At 41.4% G+C, this 21830-nt stretch overlaps 1 protein-coding gene across 1 annotated transcript in view; it reads left to right on the forward strand.

The window, feature by feature from the left end:
- The first annotated feature begins 268 nt into the window (after nucleotides 1-268).
- The window catches only part of kcnn3 (potassium intermediate/small conductance calcium-activated channel, subfamily N, member 3), a 71359-nt gene continuing 49797 nt past the window's right edge, over nucleotides 269-21830 (forward strand). The window contains 5 exon segments of the mRNA XM_074683690.1: nucleotides 269-795; nucleotides 1454-2094; nucleotides 2096-2187; nucleotides 2189-2260; nucleotides 2262-2607. Of these exon segments, the coding sequence (XP_074539791.1) occupies nucleotides 1480-2094; nucleotides 2096-2187; nucleotides 2189-2260; nucleotides 2262-2607 (1125 nt within the window). The 5' untranslated portion in view covers nucleotides 269-795; nucleotides 1454-1479.

Here is a 21830-nt window from a genome sequence, read left to right on the forward strand (position 1 = left end):
GCTGATACGGGCGACTAAACAGGCCGTGTAGCCTTTATTGCAAAGGCAGCAGTTTCAAACTCTGTTTTTGTTGAGCTACAGTGAAGAACACCAACTCTCCGGGTACAAAAATTCGACATTTGTTTGGCAGCTCCATCCTACAAATCCTGCCACCTGTTTTTAGCGCTGATTTCGCCTCTGTGATTCCGTCCAATGGGAATGAACGGCAGGACTGGAGGCGGAGAAAGAGGGAGAGAAGTTGGAGGAGAGAGTGAGAGACGGATCCGGGGAGACAGTGAGCTGTAGATTGAGTGGAAGTCGGTGGAGTCTCATACTATATGACAGGCTTCACTGCTCATTTGTGGAGTGCCACCGGACGTCCAGCGTTGTGTGTGTTTTTTGTTTATGTTTTTTTATGCCTGATCTGCCGGTGTTTATGTTGCCGGGATTTTTCGACGTGCAGCCACAGGTTGACCGATTTAATCCAGTCAACATGGATTACACCTCTTCATCTCGGGTCGGTTGCCCCTGACTGGATCGACATGGGCACAGCCGACAGACCAGTGGCGATCGAGGAAGAAACAAACTGAGCTTACCAAGTGAGCGGGCACGGAGGCAAACATCTGTGGGCAAGCGACGCGCAATCCCGAGAGACAAACGAGGACCTGTGGAGGGGGACCTGTATGAAAGGAGGCGAAGCGAAAAGATGATGGGATGGCCGTGACAACATGAAAAAGAAAAAGTGTGGTGGTCTATTTTCATCCAGCCAGTGATTCAAGACAACTAACCTGGGGGACAGGGATTGAAAGAGAAAAGGTAGGAGGTAGGTAGAGAAACAGACTGGGAGGAGGGGGGCGTGAAGGTGTCTGGTTATGTCATAGTGAAAGTAGGTTATTGTTTTGGATCAATCAAATGCATAAAAATACAGTCAACTAATGCTAAACTAAGATATTGTACACAGGGAGTACTTCGCCAGCTATCACAATTGACTCATGTGACAAATTTATCCCTCAGTCTCTGAGCCTGATCTCATTTTCATGGTGTAAAGCCAGAGGATGTGCACCATCCTTCTGGCTAACAACAGTGTAACACAGATGACATTTTATGGCACAGATAGCTGGAAGCATTGTAAGATGTGAGAGAGGACATTGGGTAACAGACTCAGAGCGCTGAGAGGGGCTGACTGGGCAGCTGACTCAAATACGACTCAAGGAATAACATATTCCCCAATTATGGCTACTTTTCTTCACTCTGCTGCACCTCTTTGTCACACGTCTTCAGCTTTTGGAGTTCAGACTATTCCCTCATGTCTTTTAACAAACCGTTATCCATCACAAAGCTCCCCCCACTCCTCCCTCCAGCCAATTTCTCCCTCTTCATTACTGCACTCAGTGATAAATAGTCGGTATTCTCTGTCATTTTTCTCTTTTGTCAGTCGTTACAGTGCTTCTCCTCTCTCTGTGTTTGTCCGTAGAAAGGCGCCTGGCCGCAGCAGTGACCATGGAGCCTCCCCCCTCTCTGAGCCTGGCTCTGCTAGGAGGCAGTGAGGATGAGGACCAGCGCTTCCTCCTACCCCTGGGCAGCATAACCCATCCCTCCACCACTGGCAACCAGCCAGGATCAAATCACTCCAACCACATGGGAGGATCAAGCCTCGACCGTCTAAATGGCAGCACCCCATCTCCATCTCCTGCCACGCCCAGTTTACCTCCAGCATCGCTCCCCAAGTTGCCCCTGTCATCCTCTGGAGCTCAGCCCCTGCCCCCACCCATCCCCAACGCCCTGCACCCCACCAGCACCCCACTCTCCTCCTGCCTGGGTTCACAGCACAGCCTAAGTGGGGACAACTCTCCGGTCTACAATGCCCTCTTTTACTCCTCCCACTCGCCATCCATGGAACGAGAAGGGAACAGAGAGCGTGACAGGGACAGGGACAGAGACAGAGACAGGGACAGAGACAGGGAGCGAGACAGGGGGTGTAAACACAGACAGGCCAGCCCTCTGGTCCACCGAAGGGACAGTAACCCGTTCACAGAGATCGCCATGAGCTCCTGTAAGTACACAGGTGGGGTCATGAAGCCCCTGAGCCGCCTCAGCGCCTCTCGCAGAAACCTCATCGAATCAGACAGCAGCAGCGAAACCAAAGAGGCTGGCGTTTCTGCTGTTGCCGGGGCAACGGCCGCTGGTGGGCATGACCGACAGCGAGAAGCCCCTCCTACCTCCCTGTCGGCTCAGTCCTCCACCAATCAACCCCTAATCCAGAGCCCGCCAGAAATTGTGATATCATCCAAAGAAGACTCACCGTACCCCAGAGGCGGGTACGACATCACAGACTCCACGTCCAATCAGATGTCCATCTACCACCAGAATCATGCCCTGGTGGAAAGCAGGCGGGCGCAGACAGGGCGGAGCAGCAGGCAGGGGGTCGGGGCTGTTGGTACTGGGGCCAGAGGCAGCACCTCCAAAGCTCCCAAACGGAAGAACCAAAACATTGGCTACAAACTGGGGCACCGCAGGGCGCTGTTTGAGAAGAGGAAGAGGCTGAGTGACTACGCCCTCATCTTCGGGATGTTTGGCATCGTCGTGATGGTGATTGAGACAGAGCTGTCGTGGGGCGTGTACACAAAGGTGAGGAGATAAACCAGTGATACTTTCTCCAACCCCAACACCAAATATCACACTGTCCCTTCCAACCCTCATGGGTGTTTAAAATCACATCCAGCCCCTGGTCAGTCCTGACTTCTTTCATATGATGTGATAACACAGTGAGAGGGGCTTGACTGAGTGTAAGAAAACAACTCTGATGATGTCATCTGGGTTATCTTGGCCTGGGCTTTTAGACTATGAGTTTGTAGGAAACAGTTTGTGTTTCAAACCAAAGATGAGCAAGTAAAAGACTTAGAGAGGAGTCAAGGCAGGAGAGGTTTTTGAAAGACACAGTCATGTTGCATTTTGGGAGATGTAGAATTCGGTGCACATTGCGTTGTGTCCCTACTGGTGAGTAAAAGTCACAGTATCTCAGCCTTCAGTTTCAGGATTTGACCAATTGTCATCAATTTACCTCCTGTTGCTCACTCAATTTAATGAAATAGCGGTGGAAACTTGGTGTATTGCCCCTTTAATGTACCCTCAGCACATTTAAGATGTTTCTACAAGTCTGCCCCTGTCAGACCAAGCTTCCATTGTGGTTGGGATCGTGTACACAGATGCTTTGCTGGAAACCTCTTTTGTTAAGTTTGGTACTGAACAGAATGTTGAGGTTGTTTAAGTCACGGTCATAGTGAGTAAAAGTGGCAGGAAACACAGGATGCAGTTCATGAATCAAATTATGTAATGACTACTCGCTAATTTAAAAGAACAGCTGAATGCAGCATGTCTCCAACATGTCACCTTCTCAAATGTTGTCTGTTTTGGATGAGATGGTGGCTAGGTAACCAGAGTCAGCTTTCACCAATTAATCACTGAGTACATGACTGCTGCATCCCACTCTGACCATCATGATGTCCATGCTGTATGAGGGTTGTGTACTGTAACGAGCAGGCCTGACAGTTGCTGCTTCTGAATGATGTAATACAACAACACAGAGGACATTTGGGGGCCGGGTGGGGGGCAGATTATCAGTACGAGGCCAGGATCTCATTTGTCTGTGTAATGGGGAATGTAATAAGCTGAATGGGCCCCTGGCTGCTTTTGCCTGTTTATTTCAGTTGTGTTTGTGTATACGTGTGCATGTGTGTGTGCCAAATAGTTTCAGGGAGCCTTGGAACAGTTGTGCTCACCTTCATGATGCAGACGCACAGATTTCCCCAATTCTTCCAGTCCTTTCACAGAGGACGTAGTTTAGCTAATACCATGAAAACAGTTCTTTCTCCAATGCAGTTTTTCATACATGGCCAAGTTGAAAGAAGGGAAAGGATGGCATCAGGGCACAGATTAAGTGTTAGTTTATCAGAATAGTTCAGCTGGGCGTGTCTCCATCCTTATCCTACCACCTTGTCTGTTTCTCTTTATGTTCTGAAGTCTCCTGTTCACCCTCTGTGTCTCTTTCAAGGCTGGAAAAGGACTACCTGTTCTGTTTTACTGGCTGTGCCTTTGCCAACTCATTACTTGATGAAAATCATCATTTTAGGGGCTATGCCTTTTTATAAATGGGAATTCATATTTTAAACATCTCTCTAAATCCATCCTTGTCTTTTCCCCTCTCTTCAGTGGACTCATTCTCCTCTGTGGAGAAATCAGTTAACTCTTCTCTATCTCTTTTGCTTTTCAAGTCTGTCTCTTTAACCTATGCTTTCTTTCTTTCTTTCTTTCTTTCTTTCTTTCTTTCTTTCTTTCTTTCTTTCTTTCTTTCTTTCTTTCTTTCATGCATCCCCTTGCTCAATCTCGCTCCCTCCACGATCCTGAGCTCTCCCAGTGGGCGTCAAACTGGGGGAGTGTGATCGGAAGAGAGAAGAAGCGGCTGGGCGAGAAATGAAAGGCTTTAGAGGGAGAGAAAAAAAATGCAATGATTTTTTTTTTTTTTTTTTTTTAAAAGAGTTTGATTTAGGTTTACTTAATTCAATCTTGAGTCCAATCAGGCAACACTGTCCAGAAATGAGGAGAGATGGTCATCCCTGAATTTAGAGAAAGGTGGTCAGTGTTTGCAAATCAATCCATGTCCTTGAAGCTTCCAGGTAGGAACTGGAAGTTGAACTTTAGATACATTCACATGTATAAAATTAGTATCCTTTCAAGGTTTTACCTTTGAGAAAAAAATTTGGGCCCACAGCTGCGTCAGCACAGCCTGATCAACATTCATTTTCACATGCTGAGTGCCAAGCTACATATTTTTTCTGTTTTATGGTTGCAGTTTTGGTTTGCCTCCAACAGATACTGGAGCTCCATCAGACAGTTCAAGCCCTCACTTAGATAATTGAGGTGGAAAGAAGCCTGCTGGTTTGTTGTAGGGAAAAAAAACAGATGATGGCGATGATGAGGATGAAAGAGTGAAGGGATCAGGAGATGGCTGTGAGGATGGCAGAGAGAGAAGTGCAGGGGTTCATGCGGTGCTTTAAAGCAGTCCAAGAGGGAAGCCTTGAATGATTTCTCCCATTGATTATTGATAATCTCTCACCCACACATGCACTGTCCACCCCGGCACACATGTGCTTTACGCACTGAAAATGGATGCTGCCTCTCTGAAGTGCTGCTTTGTATTGACGGAGGTTCTTGATTCGTGGTGTGAGAGCTTGTAGCAGAAATGTGATCTGAGCAGATCGTTCTTCTGTATGTATATATACACTCACTGTGCACTTTATTATCTACACTCACACTATATGATCCAATAAGAGAGCTCTGCTTTAAAGTCTGTCATTGGAAATAAAGAATACTGTGATAATGCAACAGGATATTAATAAAACTACAATTCTATTTGCAGTGTGATTGCATTACATTTTATGGGGAGGCGTCCTGATATTATGTCCACCCTCTACATACATAAGAGGAGCGTAATATTACAGCCACCTTTCAAAATAACACACTCCAGAAGAATACTACCGCCCATTTTAACCTCAATTATAAAGGTAAAGCAGAATTATCACCTTCCTGGAAATGTAAAATTATCAGCCTCATAATGTCAAATTCACATCAGAGCTGTTTATACTGGATCACAATGCCAGCGTATACTGCCGGAGTGTATGTGTTCCTACCTAACCAGCTGCTCTCTCTATCTCTCCCAAAAATAGAGATGAAGAATAAGAATGGAACTAAACAGGGTGGGTTGGATGGTGCGTGCATGTGTGTTTATGTGTGTGTGTGTGTGGGGATGAATAGCGAGAGAGAGGTTAACAGAGGAGGACATGGTGTTCGTGACTGTGGGTTCAGTGACTAAGCATATGTATATTCATGTGCAGAAACAGATTCAAACCCTGTCAGCACATTCTGTGGCTACAGCTGACATTCTCAATTCATTGTAATATAGCCTCCACCCTCACTCTTTATCTTGTCCAAATCAGTCAGGTTCATGAGTGAGTCCATGAACGAGGCTTCTTATGAGATCACTGAGATACATTTGCAGTGGGTAGAGCTGTTCTTGTGCTCATTATTTCAGCAGTGTAGGGAAAGAGAAAAGTACATTTGTTTAACCATGAAAAGAATTCACACTTCTTTACAAACCAACCTCATCACATGAAAAAAATATAAAAACATCAAACCTCATACTCCTTGACATTTAAAGCTTCCCTGTGGTCAAGGTGATACTGCTCATCTTTTTGCTGATTTGATTAATAATTATTGTGTTTGTACCAAAAATCTACCCTTGAATTTGAAAAGTCAAAAATATCACTTTGAATAATAATGGTAGAAAATGTTGAGAAAGGCTGTTTCTCCAGTAAGCTCTCATTCCCATTCGTCTTGTCTGACACCTACACCCATGCAACAGTTACAGACATAAAAAATTAAAATGTAAAAGTTGTTGTTGTTGCTGATGTTTCTGGATATGTTTATAAAGAGGTATCAGTGAAAGCTTCAGTCTGTCTCATAACCAGTTCATATCAAATATACCATTTATTTTAAAGGTAGAATTTCCGTTACTTGTCAGTAAACACAACATTCAAACTGGGCTCCTCCTCCTTGGCTCAGTGCCAGCGGCAGCACATACCCACTGCCTCCGACCGTGACTACGTGAACACATTCACTAGCCCAAAAACCACCTGTAGCATCGCATTTCTATGTGAGAGAGACCTGAAAGACGTGCACCTAACTTAGCATGTTAGCACAAGCTAATCACTGGGTTATTTGAACCATACCTGGTTAGCAGAAAACCAACTTGTGTCGCTCTTCATCCTGAGCTGCTCTCCAAGTGTCTGAAAGTTAGTGAAAGTTAAATCAAGCTTACCCCTCTTTTAGGAAACAGCTTAATCTGTTTGGCATTTCATTTCACTTTAGTTATTTTTCTTTCTTCCTTTTTTTCTTTCTTTCTCCGTGCTACGTCCATTTTATAGCTGCTTAGAATATCTTCTTCCACTCGCTAATCAATACGAAAAATGTTGGTTAGTTCACTGGGAGTGCTGCGATTGGCTGACGTAACCATACTTACTCTCCACCCGGTGATGTCCAAACACAACCAAAAAATCAACACTCAGGCAGAGGAGACACACATGTATAGGGTCCTGTAGGAGACAATTGAGATGGATTATTCTTTTTAAAGCTGACATTCCATTTTGAGAAAAACTCTGCTGACTCTACCTTAAACCCTTTAAACTTTACCATTTGATGTCAAAGTTTGATGTTGAACAAAAAAACTTTATTATTATTGTTTGCAATGTACTTAAAAAATAACATTGTTAAGAAACGGAAGGGAAGATATGACAACCAGTTCAGAATTATTAACAAATTAGATAGTTTGAGCTGTGAGTGCTTTGATGTTAAACCCCTCACTGAGATCAGAAGCTGCCTTTAGGTCAAATTTAGCATCTCCTTTTTGGACTCTGTCAGTCAAAGACGGAAGAAGTCTTCCTGAGAACCAGGTGTGAACTCTGCAAAGGTGGAAAAGTCCAGGATAAAAGGATGATGAGGATGAGATGAAAACTTACAGTGTATGAGCCTGTATCACTGCCAGTGGCCATTTTTCTGCAGAAGAGGGATTTGTCATCTGATAAAACTTATATTAACATAAGCAGCCTTTTGGAAGCAAGGCTTCATTTGTTAAGGAGTAGTTTCATATTTATGTGCTTCTGGTCATTTCTTCTCAATTAATGAATGTGAATATTTCATCCTCCATTGCTATTCACCACTCCAGGCATGGTTTGTGAATTCCTATACTGTAAATGTCAAATCCTAGTTGTTGAGCTGAGCTAGATTATGCAGAGAGAGACACTATTGTATAACAAAATAATTCATGAATGTAAAATAGTTTCATTCACTCTCGGGCAGAATTGTGAGATTTTCATCCAGCAGAATCGAAGGCAAACACAAGTCTTTCATTTCACTGGTATTGTTTGTCTGAGAGTCTCTGTTGTGCTTCTTTAAAGTGGCAGTGCTTTTGACTCTTGCTTTCCTCCGCCGTTTTTTTACTGATGGCCATTGGCACCACTTTGCCACTGATCCAGGACCTTGACACAGTTCCCTGTTAACAGCGGTGCGAGGACAGTCCCTCTTTAAAACACTTTTATGAGCTTCTATTATTGATTTTATTGGGAGTGGGTTAAAAGAGAAGGGGGGTCCTTGTCCAACATTTGTCTCTATGTGAGAATATCTGAGACCTTCAGACACCTGGGACCTTAGCATGTGGCCTGTCACTGTCAGATCAATAGATCATTTCATGAAGACCCATGCTGCTCCTCAGGGGCCCCGGCCCCTTGCTAGGTTTTGGTCCGGCTATGGAACACGGCTATTCTGAGGAGGCACACAGCTGCTGTCAGCTTCACCTGTCACACTGTCAATACACAAACTTGACACCTCCACAACACAGATGGGTGTTGTGTGTGTTTGTAAGGTTGAAGGGGTTAGAGGTCATGTGTGAGTGTGCACACACTTCTTGTCTTTTTTTAACACAAGCGTTAATTCTTTCACAGTTAAGGAGCTACCTCTACTGTTCTTCTATTCCCTGTACTTGTAATGAAATACCTCTGATGTCATCTTAAAAAGGGTATCTGGTATCAGATATTGAGTTATAAGGAACAAGTATTGGAAATGGTACATTTCGGTGTATTGACTGTATAAAGATGAGCATGTGTCTCTTACATATCGTGCTGGTGACATCTAACCTGAGTCTGTACAGTGGGATCAGCTATTTGAGCCGAAGTATTGACTTGCTGCTACCCTAAAATACACTTTTAAATCACAAATAAAACTGAGGACTCCACAGGCCAGCAGAACAGCTTCTTGAGCTGGTTTGAAGTGGACACTCGCGCTTATGCAACAGTGTTGGTTTTAGTTATTGACCCTCTCACTGCTCCTCTTCTACTGTGCCAATCCAGCAAGCACAGCCACATTTGTCAACAGAGCTGCTAATAAACCATTTTAAAGCAGAAAATATCTCATCAGAACTGTTGTCCTATTTGGCATATGATTTAATTTCACAGTTTGACCATTATTATTTTCATTCAAATGCAGGAGGTGAACTTTATGGCTTGTGCTAAAGCCAGTCATCAAGGGGAGCTCCAAATGTTTTGGTCTCACTTTTGAGCTGCTGTTTTGAGCTTAAAAAAAATTAGGGCTACACGATTATTGCAATCCCAATGTCAGCACATGCAATTACGTAATCGCAAAAGAGGTTATCGCAATCGCAATGTCAGCACATGCAATTCAGATTTTTCTCCATGATAACCAAGCAAGTCTGTAGACTCATCATGACACAACTTTTTTTTATTAAATCGCAAGCACAATCGCAAACGCAATATTGTCCACCTAATCGCAAATCACACCTTTTTTTCCCAAATCGTGCAGCACTAAAAAAAATCAATTGTTTCACAGAGACACTGTTCTTCTTATCAGTACACTATTTTCAGTGTCTGAAGCTTCAATTGTTATGTAGGTCTTAAAAGATGTGATACAAATGCATGCTACCCAAGCCTCTATTTCCCCCAAACTGAGGATATGCAAACGCTGTAGTGAGCATGCCAGGCCTGTAGGTGGCGCTATAACTGTCTTGTCCAAAAGCGGCTTACGGTAGATCCCCACTGACATAGAGTTACTTTGATCATCTGACGTATTGGTGAATTTTAGGTGTAAAAGTGGAGCAACAGATGCACATTTTGTTGAAAGACAGTCAGCAGATTCAGCAGCACAAGCACAACATGGTAGTCTGCGACGATTGATATGACAGTACTGTTGTATGTGCATGTGCAAAGTCGAGCGTGATGTCAGTGTTTCCAATGAAAACTGCAGCTTGCTGTTTTCACAGTAACGGTGGCTACAGCGTTTCAGAAGAACTCCACTCTGGGGGCCTTTTTCAAAAGTTTGCGTTTTAGGTCAGCTTAAACACAATTTCCATATAAACAAGAGGCAGAAACGCAACAATACTTTTACCTTTCATCCCAAAGTTGTTGCTGTGTAAACAGCTTCTTACACTAGTGTAGAAAAAAACAGCAAAAGGATAAAATGTTCAGTTTTCCCCACAAACAACAACAGTGTGAAAATGGTGTGTAGAAAAAGAACTGAACTCTGTGGGTTTATTATATGAGGCCAGCAAAACAACAATAGTATGAAAAAAGGTCAAGAGTACAACATAACCAAGAGCTAATAATATGTCAGTGATCAAAATAGCTTTAAGTACAGAATAAAGCAGGCCAGCTGAAGCTCTTCAGCTCATACAAGAGGCGGCTTAATTGAAGTTCTTTCATTAGTTATGAAAGGAAAGTGTTTCATTCTGTGATTGTATTTTTTCTTATTTCATCAAGGGTCAAGACCTTCAGGAATTAACGCACATAAATCACTTTTTTAATAGCGGTTATATGTTTATCTCAGTACATTGAGTTTGTTCAGATATTGCTGTTATTGCTGATAGAGAACGACAGTCATAGCAGCACATCTCTGCACTCTTCCTGCCCCCGTTCCTTCCTCTCTTCCTCCCCTCTTCCCATTTAGATGGCATGTTTACATTCATCCACCAATTCTTAAATACATCGGCATTTCCCTAAAGGGTTCATTGCCGTCCCAGCAGGCTTACAACATCTCTCCCTCCCTCCCTCCCTACCCTCATTCCCCTATCTGTGACATTTCTCGCAGACATTTACTGGCTGACCTTTGCAGCCCTTTCTTTGCGAGGACACTTACAGTGGATGCCTGCTGCCGCTCAGACTGTACAAGGGGATCATCAGGGAATTAAACTCACCAACTGCCACCATATTCTATCAGCCATCTCAGCACTTCTGCACCGCTCTCCCCCACCTTCCTCCACCTCCTCCTCCCCCTCTTTCCTTCACTCTGCTCCACACTCTCTTCATCTTCTTGATCACAGTCTTCTAAAGGGGTGGCAGGTCCCACAGGTCTTGCTACTAACAGGTACAAATATGCTCATTTCTTTCAGAGTAACAAGGCTGGGCTAGCTGTCTCTCTATGTGTGAGTTTGTTGGTACACATGGGTGTGTTCGGACTTGCATCATCTGGCAGTAACACAACTTTCATGTCACTAAGTCATCTCCCCAGAGCATACACACCTATGGCGCGCGCGCGCGCGTGTGTGTGTGTGTCTTTATATATCTGTCATACTGCTACACATGGATGCACCTGCTATCCGTGTGTTTGTGTGCAAGCGAGGATTCACATCTTCCTTTGTCTTGATTTAATGGAGTGTGTAGGGCAGTAATGGTGTGTCAATGTGCAGTCGTGTGTGTGTGAGAGTGTGTGTTTATCCTGGTAAGGTGACATCTCTCCTCTGTCTACTGCCTGTTTCCCTGGAGACTGATTGCATAGAGCCATCGCTCCGTCAGGGAGAGACCCCCAAGGCTAACTCATTACAACTCACACACACACAGGTGCACACCAACACACATGCACACTTAAACGCATTACCGTCAGGTGTACGGGCGACTTATCGTTATAAGAGTAATGTGCTGTTAGCAAAGTGTGTTTGTTTTTCATCCGTGTCAATAAAGGTGAAATGGGGACATTTGGGGGAAACCCTTATCTAGAAACCAAGCCGTGCTGTGTGTGTGTGTGTGTGTGTGTGTGTGTGTGTGTGTGTGTGTGTGTGTGTGTGTGTGTGTGTGTGTGTGTGTGTGTGTGTGTATTCCTGTGTAAGTTAATTTCAGATACAGTTCAGACTGATGATTGGTTGAGAAATGGGGGGTTTAAGGTATTGATTGATCAAGTTGGGCTGAGTTTCTCCTATAAAGTGGTGTGTCTGCATGCATGTGTGTCTGCATGTGTGTCTGTCTGCTAATGGACCTTAAAGAAGCTCAAAAAGCTTGTTAGCTCTGCATGCTTCCCACCAAGTCCTTAATCAATACGCACTAATCACTCACTTACGCACAGCTGGACAATAAGGAGGAAAAAAAGCACTTACACATTCAGACATTCATGCTGACACATGTAACACGTCAGGGACAGCTGGAGATCTGCCTTTCCATTACGTGCTTTAGGGTCTGTGCCCATTTACAGTGGATTTGCTGTAGCCGCCCCTATTATGAAACAAAGCAAAGCAGTTTTATTTTTTTTAGTGCTTGGTGTCAGGTGTTTTTTTTTCCTTCTGCTATCCTCACAGCACTTTGCTTTAAAAAACAGTTCAACTTTTGCAGTATCTTGTTTCTTAGTAGCACCTCTCACTGATCACTAAAATCAAAAAGGAGAGGGACTTATTTCCATTATTGTCCAGTTTTGCCTTTATTAGACAGGACAGTGGACAGCAGAAAAGAGATGTGGGAAGTATAGTAGGTGAAAACCATAGGTTGTATATTAAGTGTGTGTCACCCTCTGTATTTGAAACAGAGTTTTGAAGCAAATTGTTGATAGGGGCTTTATTGGAAATGGGGCAGGCTTTGAGCCTCTACACCAACAGCTGTAGGGCAGCGGATCTGGCAAACCCCAGTTCTTGGTATCTTCACGATTGTCAAGTTAGAGTCTTCTCTTGTGTCTTCTCTTTTTTTTTCTTTTGTTTGGACTTGATGTTATTATAAATGTAATGCACTTTATTGTACTTAAAAATTATTATTTTTAGGTTGCCTATTGACAACTGGCCGGGGACTGCAGCTGGAAATTAGCTGCAAAGGCTAAAGCTGCCTCTTTTACTTTGTACAGTACATTAAAGAGGACTGTCCACGAAATAATAAACAACTACAAACAAACAAACAAGAGAAACATTCACCCCAATTCAGTGTGTGCTGTTAGAAAAACTAGCTATTCAGACGGACATTTTTGTACCAGACGGTGGACATGTTCATTTCTGCTGTGAAAATACCTTTTTTTTTGTTGTTTCTGGTGCTTCTGGAGCCAGCCTCCAGCAGAAACTCAGTAAACTGCAGATTTAGGCCCCATTTACACGACGTTTCATCCGCAAACACTAAAATGCAGTGAAAAAATCTGCATTTACACAGAAATGCTGAGGAACTGAAACGATGTAGTAAGCATGCCAGGCCAGTAGGTGGCGCTATAACTGTCTTGTCCAGAAGCCACTGTTGGTAGATCTCCACCGAAGTAGAGTTGGGTCGATCATCTGGTGTATTGGGGAATACTCAGTGCAAAAGTGGAGCAACAGATGCACGTTTTGTTGAAAGACAGTCAGCAGATTGAGCAGCAAAAGTAAGGCACGGTAGTTTGTGATAATTTTAACAACGGTACTATTGTCCTGTTGTATGCCCTTGTGCAAAGCGGAGTGTGACGTCAACGTTTCCAATGAAATGCTGGCTTACTGTTTACATGGCAATGGTGTTGACAGCATTTCAGAAAAATTCTACTCTGGAGGCTGGTTTAAAAAGTCTGTGTTTTAGACTAGCTAAAATGCTGTTTTCGTGTAAAAGCTAGGCTGAAACACAACAATACTGTTGCGTTTCACCCTAAAACTGTTGTCATGTAAACAGCCCCTTAAGCACTTCCACATTGCCTTAAATGTTTGGACTAGAGGTAACCATTAGGTCTTCTGATATGCAATTTTTCTTTCAACAAGACTGACAGAAACTGTACGGGGAAGAAATAAAACATACTTGTCACTACTTAGTGGAGCACAAGTGCTGAAGGACAACTTTTGTTATTTTACGCCAGTAACCGTGGACTTCAAGTGCTCTGGATTAAGGTTATGAGAGTTGACAGTTGACAAAAAAATGTATTCATGCTGGCCTGAATTTTTACATATATATAGTAACAAAAACTTTGCAAGATTTAAAATATGGCAAAAATATTGTCATGTGATTGGTGAGCCTTTAGCAGAAATGTTAGGGCATGGTGTGGTTTAGGAAGGGGTTTATGTAAAGATGTTTTGATCAAAGCTCAGATGTGATTTATATTTATGATTAAAGCTCTAATCTGTGGCTGCAAAATATAAGAAAAAAGATAATACTGTGCTCGGTTTCCCTTATATTTGGTTGCAATTTACATATATTTCAATGATGTTGCCTGGAGCTGCATGAAACACATCATTATGAGGATACCAATAAGATTTTGGTTAAAAAAGACATCTCTGCACCACTTATCACAATAATGGTTTGACATGCGATCACATTAGTCAAGAACCCCAGTTTGAGATTCAGACTTTGTAAACATGTCATGTTGCAGGTGAATTATATTTTAACTGTGTGGCTTGTTCTGCTCATTTCAGGTGTGACCCTTTGACAAGATAACAATACCCTGACCCTGAAAGTGATGCAGCTAGATAGAATTAAATGGGTCGTTCAGGTATTTGCGCCTGTGCTTTTACCCATACACTGCTGGTTGCCTGGCAGCTTCCATGTTTCAAACAAGAATATTGAAAGAAACGTGATGAGTGATTGTAAGACTGAAGCCTGACCAGGCTAGTGTGTAGCACAACCCCCCACTGCAGAACCACAGCCTGTCATTAGCTGGATACTCAACATGTAGACAAGAGAGTGGTATTGATCATCCTAAGAATGAGTCGTAGTTTTTGACTGAGTGTCCACAGATGGTATTGTTCATCAATGTAACATCACAAAAAAGGATTGGGAACTACATCTGAAAGATGTTTTATTTTGGTTTGAAGGAAAATGTGATTGACGGTTAAACCTGTAGCTCTGAAAGGCAGAAGTAGTTTAATTTAATTTAGAGACTAAAAGCAGATTAATGTCAAAGCACTAATGATGACAGATGATAGGTTTTAGCTGAAATTCAAAATCCAGTATCAATCAAAACACAAACAATATGTCTTTGAGCTCACATTGGGGTTTTGGTGCCAGTCCCTCATGATTAAACAACCGAAGCTAACAGAGTTTCAATATCAGATGTATTAAGTCTTTTACGAAGCTCCTTGAGGATCATGGGAAAAATACAAAATTCACAAACTTGCCCAAGATCCTGAGACAATATAATCATTCTGTATCTATACCATCACAGCTGTTGGTCCCTGGCAGCCACTGTAAGAAATCCAGCCCAGAAGACAGCTCGGACAAATAAATATCAAGCCTGCTGTCTTCCTTGGATGGATGAAAAGATATGTCACTTTTTTGAAACCATGTTACGATGATGAGATATTGACCCGGGAGGGCACTCACTTCCAATACCTGTGACCTAAATTGGGAATTTTACCAGAACGGGAACATTAGCAAGTGTAACTGCATTCAGTTCCACCGGGCAGCTGGCTGCCTCAATAAACCCCTCGACTCAGTGTTGTGTGCAGAATGATAAGCAGTCGTCTTTGCAGGAACTGCAGGAAGTTCTGGTCAGTCATACATTTAGCTTGTTATGGTAGCCCACACAGCCCACTACTAAGGGGCAACGAGTGATATAAACACTGAAGCTAGTGCGCTTGCTAATGAATGTAGGATGTTGCTATGAATATGTACTAAGTTTTCTAAAATCAAGCACTTAAACTAATGTTTAAATCTGATGCCAGAAATGCATCTCAAGACATTATGGACAAGGAAAACAAAGCAAGAAGATGTGTGGTGCTGGAGACACCAAAAGGTACATCTCCCAACTAATGAAGTTAATTAGGAACAGATGGTAACATGAGTGAGTATCAAAGGCACTGTTAGAAAGGCTGAGTTCAGGTTAACAATTTTCAGGATAATGTTCATCAGTGTAAAAAGCAAAGAATTCGACAATTTCATAATGTACAGTGCAAAATATAGTTACAAGATCCAGAGAATCTAGAGATATCTTTGAAGAAAGTGGATAATGCCAATAACTGATATTGGATGGCCGTGATCTTTGGCCCTTGACTATTAAAAACAGTAGAATAGAATAGAATAGAATAGAATAGAATAGAACTTTATTTTTCATTGCAACAAGTGCAATGAAATTGCAAAGTAATGACTCTAGTAGGGCTGCACAATAAATCCTTTTAGTATCAACATCGCAATATGCAAATGCACAATATTCACATCTCAAGACTATGAGATCTGAAAAAAAAGAGATCCGTGTGGAGAAAATGTATTTGAGCCTCTCATTTGAGTTTATGTGGTCTGTCTACGCCCAGTTACATTACTATTAGATCTAAATGAGCATCTGTTTATGTATTTTACCACATCATACACGACAACTTGCACAGTTCGAGCACCATCTCAGTGTTTTGACATCTGCTGTTACCATGTCGGGCAGAGCATCATGCAGCATGAGTGATTAAGCGAATAGAACTGAATGTGAGGGGAGCATTGCAGGATTTTTGACAATCTGACAGTTTGCTTATTGTTTATATCACATAAGTAGGGATGGGTACCGAATTAGGTACTTTTATTGGTGCCAGCGGAATTCAGTCAAAAGTACTGGGTACCAATTCAGATAAAACCAAAAGGTACCATATTTAGGTTCCTAAATGCATTTTTGTGACTGTGAGGGAGTAGAAGAGTAGTTGATTTTCCATGCTGGACATGAACACAGCATTGCAAGGTTATATATTGAAAAAAAAAGATTTAATTATTGAACAACTTTATATTTTTTACACATAAACACAAAAACTAAATTCAACTGTAGAACAAAAAAGGTACCAAAAATTGGTCCCACTGAGCGCTGATACCGATTACCAGGTACCATACATGGGTACAGTATTGTTTCAAATGTGAAAGGTACTCATCCCTACACATAAGGTGATTTATTTAACACTTTGATGGTTAAAGGCAGCAGCTTCCAGATCTGTGTGTTTAACTTTGTCTTAAGCCAGAACCTGTTCTGGGTTAGTTTTTAAGGTCCAGGTTTCAATCTTGTGATAGCCCATTTTATTGTTTATTTCACATCCTCACTCACACGCCTTATGGTTTCATGAGCTGCCATAAAGGCGGTAAGGCGAGAGTCTGTTACCATCATCTCAGGAAGAGTCAGGGAGAACTCAGCTGAACAGGGCAGTAAACTTTAGAAAATATCTCAATATCTATTAAATATATATCGTAGGAAATAAAGATATCGCAATATCATTATTTTTAAATATCACACAGCCCTACTCTGCAGTGGTAATCACTGCATGGGCTCAAATCACTTCTAAAAGCAATGTCTGTGGACACAGTTAACTGCTGCTTCCACAAATTCAGGTTAGACTGTTTCATGTAAAGAGGTAGAAACCGTAAACAAGCAGGATCCAGAAGCACTGGGTTTAAAACACCTATAAACAGAATTCGGGACTTTTAAGTCTTTCGTGAAAAATCAACATCAGGCGACTGTTCAACCAAATTTCAATATCTAGTGGTAATAATGTCTGCTCTTAAATCATGCTTTTCATTTTCACATCTACATCAGTAAGCTTTAAAAGAGGTTTTTTGTTTATTTAAAAAAAAAAAAAAAAACACTTTATGGTGTCCCTATCTGGCCTTCTAATGCAACATATTGTAGTTTAATAAGTTTTGCCTGCATCTGCTTTTTAAATTCAAAGGGTGTCTTTAGTAAAGAGCCTCAGGCTCTCTGTTGTGTTTATTCAGGCTTTATATGCGGGTGCATTAATTTTGAAAAGCAAACATGAGTATAAAAGGTGTCCCATTGCTGGTAATGAATTAACCACTACAAGCCAATGGAAATCAAATGAATTCTTTGTGGTTATGATTAAAAAATAGGCTGGGACACACAGAACCAACGCATGTAAACACAGGCATGTCTTTCACAGTCAAGGCTTTAACAATACGTGCAGAGCAGAAAAAAAAACAGGCAGACACAAAATGCTTCTGACATTGTGATGGGCAGAGCAGAAAAACTACCTGGACTGACATCGGGCAGCTGAGTCGAACTCAAATCTCATTTCAGCTCAACTCTGCAACTCTGTCTTCAAACACAGACATTGCTGCTGAAATCGCAGGCTGCATTTTTCTCATTAGCACGGCAATGTTGGCTTCTTTTGCAGCTAGCTTGCTTCAGTGAGTACAAATGAGACACCAGCAAAGGATGGAGGATACACTGGAAGTGAGCATATGAAGAGCAAAAGAAGCTATAAGGCTGTGGACAAACCGATGGAGGGAATCAGAGGAGAGTTAGAGTGAGATGGTGTTTTCCTGGTGCTGAGCAATGGCCTGTAACCACGCTGATATGAGCAACAAATGAACACTGCCTTAATGCTCCCCTGAAATGTGTTTATATTTCTGTTTGTTTGTGCCCGTTAGATGCCAGAAAAGGTACCTGATCTAATATTTGATCGTCTCAGACTTTGATTAAAAGAAGAGGAAAAGCTCAGTGAAGACGGATGTTCAAGATAAACTAGCTAAACTGAGTGTGTTAGTGAGTTAGTGTGTGATGTTGAATTAATACCATTAAAGCCATGAAGACTCTGCACGGACCCTAAATAGACACTCTAACACACTCTATTTTCCAGGAGGCTGACTTGCAATATATATTCATGAACCCAAAATGCAGTGTAGATTGTGCTTAATAACATCATGGGGGAGAGGCTGAGTAATGTGTGTCTAAACTGGGAGTGCAGCTTCAGATAAAGAGAGAGTGATTGGCGATGAATGCTTAATAGCATCCTACTTAACCGGCCACATATCTGATCAGAGATGCTCCTGTCTTAAGGTGGCTCAACTCTTCCTCTTGAAGAGACAGCTGGATGCTGTGTTCGTCTCATCGCCTCTCTGAACTCAGGAATGAATGCACTGTGAGGTGGTTTTGTGTTTTATAATCTGAGCTTCAAGCCAGAGTCCTTGAGCTAGCGTTGAGAAAATGAATCAGTTTGGCTTGTGTGACTTTTAGAATGAATACACATAGTTTTAATTCTAAAGGTGTGTTGAAAGAGTGTTTTGTTTGACTGATGATTCTTGTCATACTTCATCTGTGTGCAGAATTCTTTTTATTTCACAGATTGGAAAGCTTTTGTAACAAAATAATGGAACCAAATACTTCATCAAAAATTGGTGCTCAACATGAAACCTGGTTATCTGCATGACAAAAAGTGTTTTTTCCTCTCTATAGATAACTTTATTCTCTTTTTTCATTTAAAAGCTCAGTGTGGTGAAAATAAAAAAATCCCCTTGACAAGGAATTCAAAAATCTAACAATGATTTTTTTAAAAACAAGCATTACTTGTGGAGCCAAAGCCTGTGCCATGGAGCTCGACTGTTGCCAGAATACAATGAAAAAACATCTAATAGCCAAGCTGTTGCATGGTTTCTGTCATAAACCTCCTCCTGTTCATTCTTCACCAAAGGCTCATAAATCTAACAACTGCACCCAGAAAAGGTTTAAAAATAGATCATTGGGTTGCAAAGTTATGTCTCAGAATAATTACATTTGCAGTTGAGCTTTGTGCAGAGCCTCAAACAGTAAAGAAAGTTGGCGAGGACACAGCACAGTTAAAAGAGGGTTGACTGATTTCCATAGCTTACTAGCTAGCTTAACTGAGAGCATGGAAAACAAAGATTAAACAGCATAAATTCTTTGTTTCTCTTGGAAAAGTGATCTCTTTGTATTCTTATACAGCAGACATGATGACTGTGTTGCCCTAATATTACCAATTTTGATTGTAATTAATGTATCACAGTATCAAGATTTTTTCTTTAACCATTTTAAATGATTAGGTGATTTTTTTTTGTTCAAAAATCTTTTTTTTTTTTCATTTAAAATTTGAATCTGTAATTTCAGTCTTTGTTTTTAATCTGGGTTGGGAAAGAATTGAGATAATCGATCCCCTGAATAAATCTTACTTTTGATGTGCATTTTTTTTTTGTGAATATGGCTCCTGATATAGTCTGTAGAGATCATCTTCATCATTCAACTTTGTTACTTGATCTGGTGTCAAAAAAAAGCAAACAAAAAATTGCAAAAAAAAAGAAATGTTGAAAAATCGCAATTTCAATCAAATTGGCACAGATCATTCAAGAATTGAATAAGCAGGAAAGCATATCACCCCAGCCCTACTTATTTTTACCATGATGTTATTTATATGGCTGAATATTGTGACCTTTTACCCACAGATGCGCTTTGCTAAGGGTACCTAGTTTATTTTAAAATGGATGTTTGGGATCTTTTCCTTTCGAATCAAAGAAGAAGTATCATGAATGTTGTGTGTGACATTGGCTTGATCATACTTAGCATCTGCTCACGAGCAGGCCATCATGACGAAATAAATAGATAAATGGAACACATGACTGAGTCCAATGCTGCTTTGGGCTCTGTGATGCTACACTCAAGCAAGCAAAGTGGTGCTTTGCAAAATGCTCACATCAGCACATTTTAACGCCCCTAGTGATGATGGTATGGGAAAAATATTGAAAGTAGCATGAGCTAATGATAATTTATAGAAAATGGAGAGTTATGCATAGTAGAATCCAGACATGCTAACTATATTGATTAGTCATGTCATTTTTTTAGCTAAGAGTTTAGTCCGTCCGATTCCCTTTTCTGAAATGCTCCTACAGCTTTTTGTCTGCCTCCTTGAGGAAAAATTAACATCAAACTATACTTTTCCAACAAAAGTAACATTAGACCAGGGAAAATATTTATGTTCATCTTTCTACCCTCTTTCAAAATAAGGAGACAAAAATCACAACTATAACACTAGATAACTGAGGTTACCTTGTAGCCATCAGCAACTTGGAGATGCTCTCACCAGCTCTGCTTCTGTTGCCTCGTCAGCAGGACAGGAACTTGAGGTTGGGGCCCAAATGTTTCTTATGCTGTTCTCTCATCCACATACAATAACTGTCAATATGTTTACCAGTTTGAAGATGCTGATAGAAGCTTATACTTTTGCCACAGTGTCGACAGGTAGAGGGGAAATGTGCCAAACTTCTTTATTGACTTGATATAATGGTTGTTGTCTTCCCTGGTGTTGTTTTTGCTGTTGAGGATTAATCCCCATTATTGTGGGTTTCTGACCAATCAGAATCGAGAATTTCACACAGTGGCTAATTAGTAAGAAATCCATGATGGCAGCTTAGAGGTCACACAAACACACAAACAAATTTTCATCTGATATAGCTGCAGAGGTCAGCAAAATAATTCCAACATTGATCTTAAAATGTTTAAATTCACAATTGAAGGCTTTACTTTGAGAGTGTTTACACTGATAATCACAGGTGACTAGAGTCAGTGAGAAACGTCCTCTTGAGTCATGTTAAAAGTTTCACAGTTTCTCTGATTGTGTGTATTTTTACAAGGAAACAAGCTTGTTTTCATCTTCCCCTGACAGAGATATCAAGAGTTAAATTCTCTTACATGATGTGCACAACTACCCTCCTTTAAATAAATCTGATACTTGCCAAAATAGTTCAGCGTGGACCAAAGGAAAGACAAAAATACAAACAGGAGCAGTCAACACAGACTAACACAGAGCCTGGAGCTGTACTTCATGCGTGGATAAAAAGGTTTCCTGATGCATGACAGATTTGGATGAGGTGAAGGTAAAAAGAAAAAAAGGTGAAGTGATGTAACAGATCCTCCACTGAATCTTGTTTTTGTTTCAGTACCAAAGGGTGATAATTCATAACCACTGCCCAAGAAAGACATGGGTTGTTGTTTTTTTAAATTGTTACACAGCTCCAAAAACAATCATAAATTGTCCTTTGAATGTTCATCCTGTAAATCTGACGTCATGTTGCGTGTATGCTGTGCTTCATGTATTAATGGGCTGATGTAGGTATCTGTGTGTGTATGAGTGTGTGTACCTGTGTGTGATGACTCCAGCCGAGCTGCTCTCTGAGCATGTGAGGTGAAGGAGGTTAAGAAGCCACTGAAGTGCTATGAGTTGTATTGATCGGAAGTTCCCCACTGCATTGATTATAAGCCCTATGAAACCAGACAAGCAGAGGATTTAAGGCTTGACTTCAGAGTGATATTGACGGGCAGAACACTAC

Source organism: Halichoeres trimaculatus, unplaced genomic scaffold (assembly GCF_033239565.1).
Source record: "Halichoeres trimaculatus isolate MK-OKI-2021-1 unplaced genomic scaffold, fHalTri1.1 fHalTri1_scaffold_12, whole genome shotgun sequence".
In the NCBI taxonomy this organism is placed as follows: Eukaryota; Metazoa; Chordata; class Actinopteri; order Labriformes; family Labridae; genus Halichoeres; species Halichoeres trimaculatus.